At 39.0% G+C, this 9611-nt stretch overlaps 1 protein-coding gene across 2 annotated transcripts; it reads right to left on the reverse strand.

Moving 5' to 3' along the window:
- Window positions 1-1907: 1907 nt before the first annotated feature.
- dnajc24 (DnaJ (Hsp40) homolog, subfamily C, member 24) lies at window positions 1908-6622 on the reverse strand. Of its 2 annotated transcripts, none has more exons than XM_034588893.1 (5): window positions 6531-6622; window positions 5091-5194; window positions 4466-4601; window positions 2563-2631; window positions 1908-2202 (listed from the first exon to the last, which is right to left on the reverse strand). In XM_034588893.1, the coding sequence occupies exons 2-5, from the start codon at window positions 5190-5192 to the stop codon at window positions 1991-1993; spliced, it is 519 nt and encodes a 172-aa protein (XP_034444784.1). In that variant the 5' UTR covers window positions 5193-5194; window positions 6531-6622; the 3' UTR covers window positions 1908-1990. The 2 variants fall into 2 exon arrangements, with proteins under 2 accessions (XP_034444784.1, XP_034444785.1); XM_034588894.1 differs by lacking the exon at window positions 6531-6622 and adding an exon at window positions 5326-5411.
- Window positions 6623-9611: the final 2989 nt, after the last annotated feature.

Raw genomic sequence — 9611 nt, forward strand, 5'->3', positions numbered from 1 at the left:
TTTTACAGTGTGTAAACAGGGTAGGGATGGAGTAGAGGTGGGGGGGGGGGGTTGATCGAGGGTTGGTTGGTGGAAAGTGATCTAAAGCACTGTAATTGCAGGTGGTGTGTTGGTGAAAGTGATTTTGTATCCCAGCACATCCCAGCATGTCTTTGTGGCTGTCACATAAATATTCTACCAACCCCTAATTTAACCATCAGCTGTCACCCCATCCCACCCCACCGGCCCTCTCTCTGTGTCTCATTAGAAATACTACGTTGCTGACCACTGCTGCTGATTTTGATGATGCTCAAGAGATAATTAGCAGATAATTCAAACAAGAAATGTTACCCCTCCACTCCTTTCTTTTCTGTCACATCCTAACTTTCTCCTCCCTTCGTCCTGCTCTCTGAGGAAAACAGAAATGGATGGATGGATGGATGGATGGGGGGGGGTAATAGATGAGAGACGATCATCACTGGGAGCTTCTGTCAGCTGTGACCTTTGCAGGCTGAGTGACCAACGAGAGAGCAGAGTCATTACCAGCCTTTATCCCTTTGTGTGTCTGTCGCAGCCCCGCTGAGAGGACAATAGCGCTGTCATTTAGGGAACCACTGCTAAACCTGGGGTTCAGGACCCCGGGCGGTCACAGGATAATTTTTATGGGTCATAGGATATTCATGTTTTAGCTTTTTTTTTGTTTCTTGCTGCTTTCACAGAACTACTGTCTGCTATAATTAATTCCATTGAACACCATGAAAAACGCACACTCATTCTTCTGTTGAACTGTTCTCAAGTGTAAATGTTACTTAGAATCACTGTTTTTAACACAAATAAAATGTCAGATTTGTTGAACTGTTGTTGATTCAGATGAATATTGTTTTTCCTCCTGAATCTTGCATCATTTTTTACATCTACACTTTGAAAGGAATGCATTGATGTTCTTTGACACACACATATTCGAGAAGAGGGGAAGACACTTTTTGTAATTAAAAAGGTCTGATGTACTACAAATTCTGTCACTCTGACATACATACCCATTTTATTCAATTAAAAAGCTACTGCCTAAACTGCATATGGGAACTGATGCAGAGATGCTCTACGAGGGCTGATTGAGGGGGATCCATTCATTTAATCACAAATATGATATGAAAACACCAGGCTGTGAACCATATATTGTATCGGACAGGGATACCAGTGTATCTGCATTTTTAAAAGTTTTATCATCCTGTCTGACACTAGAATATCAAGTGATTTGAATTACTGAATTAATGGGTACAATAGAACACATACAGTATTATCAATGTACTTACATCTGTTTAACTGTGCTCCTGGGTTTGAACAGACAGAAAGCTGGTGGTTATCTGTGTGCGTCTGTGTGAGATGTGGTTGATGAGCAGCATCAGGTATGATCAGCAGCATCATGCCAGCTTGCAGGCAGGTTTGAACATGTAGTGAGGACCCCAGAGTCTAGACACCCCTCACGGTGCCTGAGTAAAATCTCACAGGATAGACAATCACCCTCTTACTGCTTTGGCATCACATTACCCATGAACAATCCCCATGATGGTATTTATGGTCCTCCAACAACATCCATTAGCTCCTGAATAAAATAATATCCATAACCTTTAGAGAAATACCTGATCAAATTCACTGTAGGGTACTATGATAAATGTAAGTACCTGTTTTGGGGATGCTTTTGATTTTTTTTTTTTTGCTTTATGAGATATTTTAACATAGAAATGGTCTGTATTTATATTTACATTATTTATATAAATGTATGATATGTATAAAATGTGTAACATTGACATTCAGAAGTAAACACTGCTGTCTGATGCCATAGTACCAGGCCAGTTATATCACCAGCCCTCAGCCACCACTGCTGAACCTACTGTATAGAAAGAGAAGCATGGCCATAAACACTAGTGTGTTCTCAGTACACTGTTTTATTGGTGCCCCGTTGCCAGTGATGAACATGAAATCTGAGATGCTGAACAGTTACACAGTTCAATTATTTGTGTCTCTTTGACGTTGGAGTCATTCTATGTAATGACCATGTGACGTACACACTGAGGGAACATGTATCACAGCAGACAACCACTCCTCTGTGCCGTCCCTCTCCCGTTTCCTCCGTGTCCTCATCCTGCGTCTCCTCCTCCACCTCCTCCTCTGACACGCTGAATCCTCCTCCACAGCGACAACAGTATGTGTACGCACACTCATCTGAAAAACATGAAACTATGTAAACAATATGTACCTGGTATATATACCAGTCAAAAGGTGTATTAGTGATGCCAATGGAGGCTAGTCTGTCAAGGAGAATATTATGAGAAATGGTGTCAAAGGCTGCACTTATATCAAGGAGGAAGAGAATAGTTAACAGTTCGGAGTCAGCTGCCACTGATATACATCTCAAACTGAGAGGACATTGGCTGCAAATTGAGTTACTTAAATATTTCTTCATCATTTTACAACACTTCTTGTGTGTGTAAATGTTTTAGAATATTCAAACCTTCTGATTATTTTGAGGTTTATGCAAAAATATTAGAGAATTGTGTGTGTGTATGTGGTGTGTGCGTTTACCCTGGTCCCAGGTCATGTCCTCCAGATGGACTGTAGAATCTACAGGCCAATCCTGTTTCAATTCCTGGGCTGAAAGAGCATTGATTCAGCATTATTATCACAGCAACTGCTGTGAACACTTGTGTCTTTTAGGCCTGCACGATATTAGGAAAACATGCGATATGCGATAATGTTGTTTAATATCGCGATGGCGATACATTTTTGATATATCGTGCAGCCCTAATGTCTTGACCTTTCTAATTCAGAGTCTAGATGAGGCAAGACCACAACAGAGTGTCAACACTTAAAAACTGCAGTTACTGACAGTTTCACATTTTGCTCTATGATATCAAAAGCAGCCTCAACATTGTTTTCAAAAGTACAATTCACAATTTGATAAAACCTTACAATCAAGATCTTGAATTGTGACTGTGTTAAAAAAGTAATGATGTGATTCTTTTGAAGAACATCTCCCACCAAACTGGCAGCAAGCTTACTGGACTTTCCTTGTCAGGGTTACAATAATAAACGTGGTTAAGCTTATGGAACCATCATGGTTTGCTTAGATTTAGGCACAAAGGCTCCTTTGTTAGGTTAACATAAAATGTATGATTCTAAAATAATAATTTCTGAATAAGACTTGCTGTATATAAGTGTATGGAAAACTATATTCATCCCTCCCTCCCTCCCTCCCACTATTCCGTTGTGGGTTAGGGTTGCACAGGGCTGGAGCCAATCCCAGCTGATGTTGGATGAGAGGCGGGGTTAACCCTGGACAGTAAAGATTTGGAACAGGAAGTGAAGTGGCTTAAGTGGCTTGTTAATATATTTACCAAGAATAGAGCAAGTTGGTCAAAATCTGAAATCATTAATTGATCCTTATCACCTTAAGATACGTTTGGAAAGCGAGGCCCAGGTCACTACACTGCCCACACAAGAATACAGCAGAATCTTAGTCATCGATGGATGGATGTAAAATGATAAAGGGATGAACTGACAGAGATAGAGATGTTCACAGACTTATTTTTCACAGTTCACTCCTGAGGAAAGAGTCATTATCAAGTTGTACAGTCCGACAGTGATAATGACTTTGAACCATGAATAATTAGTGTTAACTTTGCTTGGGTTTTAATTAGCATGATGAATAACTGCAGCTGCACTAGTGATAATTTGAAATAGGATAAATGAAGAAGAGGTTGAAGCTTTCAGGGAGAATTTACTCATATATACCAATGGAAAACAAAAACATATTTTATTTCTTTCAGTTTTTTTATCAGCAGGATGCTTGATCGTTAGATCATCTCTCTTGATATAACTGCTTTCGTCTGATTGCCCAATCTGTTTCTGTTTAGCAGTTTGTAACTTTGTTTAGTTAAGTGCTATATGATGAACTGTTCTTATTATACATGAAATATTTGTATATCATACCACTGGTGGTCTGTGTGTTATGCTAGTTGTGGCTAATGTAGCCTGGACTGTGCGGCAGAGATGAGGAGCAGACTAGAGGTCTAACACCACACACAGATTTCACACCCCAACTAACGCTGCCCTGATCAAGTTAGTAAATTTGTTTTGTTTTATACAATTTTTATTTACATTTGCAGTCGGACTTCCCAACACAACAGATTTGAAGTGTTTAATATTGTCTTTTTAGTTTTTCTTACATTTAGATAAATGGTCTGTGGGACAACATATATGAACAGTATTTCTCAAAGTAATCTATTGTAAGCTGGTGTCTAAACGAATCAAAGATTTGTATAGGCACTATAATTATACCCAGCTAGATTTTTAGTGCAGTATACCTTCATAAGGTAGTTTGTCCGCCTACTGTACTGTGTGTCTGCATTAGCACCCAGATTCTTTGGGTATTATTCCATATATATATATTTCCCATGCATTATCCCAGTGAAACATGACGTCCTACCTCTCCTCTGCAGGTCATACCGTCTCCTGGTGGCCTCGTCGCTGAGGATCCTCCAGGCTGCGTCAACTTCCAGAAACTTCTTTACACCAGACTCAGCTTCTGAAGAACACTCACCCCTAAGACGGTCTGGGTGGTACTGTACACACACACACACACACACATACATACAAATATTCATACTAAAAAGGCTTTAATTTTGAAATGTACTTGATTGTTCAAACTTGTGGCTACTGATGGCTCATTATCTACAGCTGAAATTCAGAATGTGTTTTAACGCTGAACACAGACTTTGTTGGATTTTAGTTTGTAATATTTTTCCGTGTAATTATGTCTTTATAGCTAGTGTGAACAGGATAGATGTGTGTGTGTGTGTGTGTGTGTGTGCTCTATTAAGAAAGACTTGAGAAATATATAAGAATTTAGGTAAAAATGCTGAACTAACTATTCACATTTCAACAGGAGCTGATTCTTCTTTTTCATCAGTCAGATGTGACTTGTGTTTGGGCTTAGCTTGGACTGAGTCTGTGCCTTTTATATAATTGAGTCAGACACTGTAGAAACACTAGTATGTAGTAGCAGTTGCTTTGTACTATCAGGCAGCCGGACAGGTGCGTGGTGTGTTTACCTGTAAGGCCAGCTGCTGGTATCTGTGTCTGAGCTGCTGGACTGAGTCTGAGGGGCTGGCTCCCAGGACAGCATACAGGTCCTTCTTTTCTGCTTCACACATCCCTGCTCAAGCACAACACTAACATCACACTAATGCATCAACACAAAGCTCTGCTGACCGAGCTTATGCATCACAGGGTTGACAGCTGCATGTGGTGCATATATAAAGAGACAACCATCTGCTTAAAACCTGCCTGATCAGTGCAGGGTACAAAGGTCATAGGCCACTTTAGATGCACTCCTTTAAAACACAAAGCATTTGTAAATGTCAGAACTGCAAATGACTGAAGAGTAGAGACGGTCATGAGATCTAATATCTAAAGCTGTTTTCAGACATAACCTGCACAAGAACTCCGGAGACTTTGGTCTGGACCTTCTCAGCAGTCTGCCTTTCACACATGCTTGTACACAACAGCAACAAATCCGACACACAAATCAGTGCATGTCTGAAAGCCGCTTAAGTTACATATCAAGAGGCATCACTTGGTCATTTAACACTTCTTCAGTGTGTCTCATGTACAAAACAATAAAAAAATAATGTTTGATTATGACCAGGATCCTATATTTATAGTTATTCACTTGTATCTTCTTTCTAATCCTATGTAATGTCTTTGTTAAAAGAGTTATACAAATAAATGTGTTGTTGTTATTATTGTAATTATCATTAATGAATGTGAATCACTGTTATGAAACACAATCATATACTACATACAACTTCTAAGTCAGTTCCTGTGATAGCAGCTTCTGAAATGAGAACACGTGTTATATTTGACCGCTCACAGGGATGAATTTGACCTGAGACAAACGTGATCACTGGAAGTCTCCACATAGAATTTAGTCGGGAGGACGCGCAGCGAGATTTGATGGAGCCGCTTCGCGATTCTCTCTCTCTCTCTCTCTCTCTCTCTCTCTCTCTCTCTCTCTCTCTCTCTCTCTCTCTCTCTTCTTCTGACACTGATTCCTCAACGGAAAAAACCCGTAAGATATCTGAATATCTTTGATTTATTACTTAGGACATCAGGGCTACATCTGATTGGCCAAATATATTAACCTGCAAGGAAAACAATTGATCACAGCTGAAGCAGTCATTTGCGATATGCATGTTGACAGACCATCACATACTGTCAGCACAGCCCTCAGGGACAAGCTGGTATCAGTATCTAGTTACAACAAATAGTTTATATTGTTTTAATTTCACAAGAAGATCAACAGATGGACAAAATAACTGTTAGTTGCAGTCCTTTACATAAATTACAATAGGAACATGTCGAAGTTATTAAGTCTAGGAGCGTGAGCTTATGATCCCTCCGCTTAACGGTCCTGGGTACTATGACGTTCAATAGTGACGAAGACATGTTTCATCCTGTCTTCATCTTTCTCTGCTCAGAGTCTCACTTACCTTAAAAACACGTCTGTCACCTGAGGGACCACATTGTGTACAACTCTATTATGAGTCCCCCTAGAAACAAGCTGTGTTTCTGGAGTTCCGCCGCAGACGACTTCCTGTTGATTTTTCATGTCCTCTTTGAAATAAAAGTACGACGGAGTATTAGGGAAATATTGGAGAAAAAAATCGGACATTTGGAGAATAAGGTCATGATATTACCATAGTCGTAATTGAGAATAAAGTTATTATATTACGAAAATAAAGTTTCAATTTATTGAGAAAAAAAACTCATAATATTATGAGAATAAAGTCAGGATTCAATAAGAAAAAATCATATATAAAAAAAAAAATACTTAAGCAGCAAGGAGAGCCCAAGCTTGTAAGTTTAACTCCTCCTGGATCGAACATGTTGAACCAATCTCATTGTTTGTTGAGAAACTAAGGACCCCCTTTGAATATCACTCAGATGTAAACAATAATAACCTCACAGTTGACCACTACATGTCATTTCCTCTTCTGCAAAAGAGGCATTTTCCTCAAAGCCCCTGTGGTTCTTTCGTCAGTACACAGTTCTTGCACAATCCATCCAAAGTCCTGATACTGGTGCTGATGTGACAAAAGATTCTACACTAAAGTATAACTCAACAAGATGTTTCACATTCCTCATTTCAACACTGGGGATAGACAGATCTTCTGATATTCATGCATTATACCACAAAGATGAAAATTATGACTTCATTCCCGTAATATAATGACTGTATCGTCAAAATCTCAGATTTTGGGGTTAGTGCCTCTAACACTTTGTAAAAGTACAGGAGGCCCTGATCTTGTATTAGGTTTTTTTGTTGAAAATTAAAACAAAGAAAAGTCAGTAGTCTCATGAAAATAGTCGAGATTTTGACTTTATAGATCTCTATGAAATAAAAAATGTTTTAATTAAGAGTCCCTGTGTTATTTGTTCATTTTCCTTTGCCAAAATGTCAAAAAACAATTTAATTTACATCATATGTGTTTCTTTTTCCTTCCTGTAAACCGGTTTCAAATATTTGAGGACTCATCATGCGCTCAGGGTCATTTGCTTATTTTGCAGCCACTGAAAATGCACCGCTGGCTCTAGATCTCAACTCAACATATATGGCACCACACCCAAAAACCACTTTGTCTTCTTGTATTTCATCCCTGTCCAAATTATCGGTTAAATCCACAGGCGAAAGTGGTGGTGAGACAATTACTACAACAGGAAGCAGGTTGTTGTCATGACATGTTGGGCTGCTACTGTCAAATCTATTTACTATTGTAAATATGTACCAGTCCCAGCAACAATTCTGTGTTTTTACTGGAAACTCATAAGTATGAGGAATCATACAGGACTGTTTTATGGGTAATTCTAAAGTATATTTTCTTTTTCTTTTCCTTTTCCAAAAGGAAAACCACTTTTTTCATGCGGCCCTAATCCTTTTTTATATAAAAGCATCTACAACTCTGAAAGACAGACAGGAAGTACCAAAATACAAATATACATATAAAAAATAAATTAATCAATTTATTTTCAGTCACATTTTCAAATGTTATTCATGCTACATTTGACCATGTCTGTATCTCTATTGTTACCATTTAATCTACTAGCCTACAGTTTAAATGTGCGTAAAGGGTATTTATTTGAAGATTGGTGTCAAAGTGACATGATATGATAAAAGTGAAAATAAATTTAACAGACAAGATGAATATTTTGATGTATGGAGACTGGGGGGTTGCTATGACTGGTCATTATCTATTACACACATTTCTATCTTCATATTGAAAAGCTATTCTTTTTAGGCGACTTCACCTATAACAGCTTTCTCTTCCAACGGTAAACTGATCCAAAAAACAACACTATTAAGTTTACACATCTGTACTCATTTAGCATCAGGACCACATCATATTTGTCATCTATTTCCTGCGGAAGCTGAGATCTTTCATCGTGTGCAGCAAGATGTTGGAAATCTTCTATCAGTCTGATGTAGCCAGTGCACTGTACTTTGCTGTGGTCTGCTGGGGAGCAGCATCGGAGCCGGTGACACCAACAGACTTACTGTAACAAGCTGATTAAGAAGGCTGGCTCCATCATCGGCTGCAAACCGGACTCTTATGAAGTGGTGGTGGAGAGGAGGGCACTGAACAAACTGTTATCCATCATGGACAATCACGAGCACCCTCTCCACCACCTAGTGGACAGACAGCGGAGCACTTTCTCCAACAGACTGGTTCAGCTCCGCCTGCAGCAAGGACAGATACAGGAAATCTTTCCTGCCCACAGCAATAGGACTGTACAACTTCTCACCTCTGTCAAAAGGTGAACCTTCAAAACCATGAGCCCTATAGTTTCTGTCCACACCAAAACTCTCTGATTATTCCTGCAATAACTGAATACATTTTTTTGCACATATTATATTCATATAATTTTTTTACTGCACATCTTTTAGTCATTTATTTTATTAAGTCATGTTCAAACAACTACTGTAATTTTGCACGCTTGTCTCTTTAATCATATTTTGCATTTAACCTTTTGTTCTTTGCTCTATGTGCAATGCCCTTGACATGCTGCTGTGATACAATAATTTCCCAAAAACTGGGATCAATAAAATACATTTATCTATCTATCTATCTGTATCTATCTATCCGAGTCATGCACATTCTAACTTGGTCCAAAACCAAACAATGGCAATGATCCATTAATGCAACAAAACCAATGTTTTTTCTGGGAAATGTCCAGAAAAAGAGATTTGAATATATTCTAACTATGATCTTGGCTTTCACCCTGACTTTTACCAGTATGCCAGCTATAATCATAGTGTTGAATTGCTCTGCAAAACCAGGGAAATAGCAGCCAGGAAAGAGCAGCACAGGACCACATGCTGGGAAATCTGCCTTGACAATACTGAACAGCATAGATCTGTTAATTGAATTGGGAACAGAATAGATGAGGTGACACATTGACACCTTTATGATCTGACTTCCTGTCTGTCACTCACTTACAGCTCCAGATAACGAGTGGAGGGGGAGGAGAAGATAGACACGGGGTGACTGACATTGTTGTGCAGTTCATTATTT

Source organism: Hippoglossus hippoglossus, chromosome 6 (assembly GCF_009819705.1).
Source record: "Hippoglossus hippoglossus isolate fHipHip1 chromosome 6, fHipHip1.pri, whole genome shotgun sequence".
In the NCBI taxonomy this organism is placed as follows: domain Eukaryota; kingdom Metazoa; phylum Chordata; class Actinopteri; order Pleuronectiformes; family Pleuronectidae; genus Hippoglossus; species Hippoglossus hippoglossus.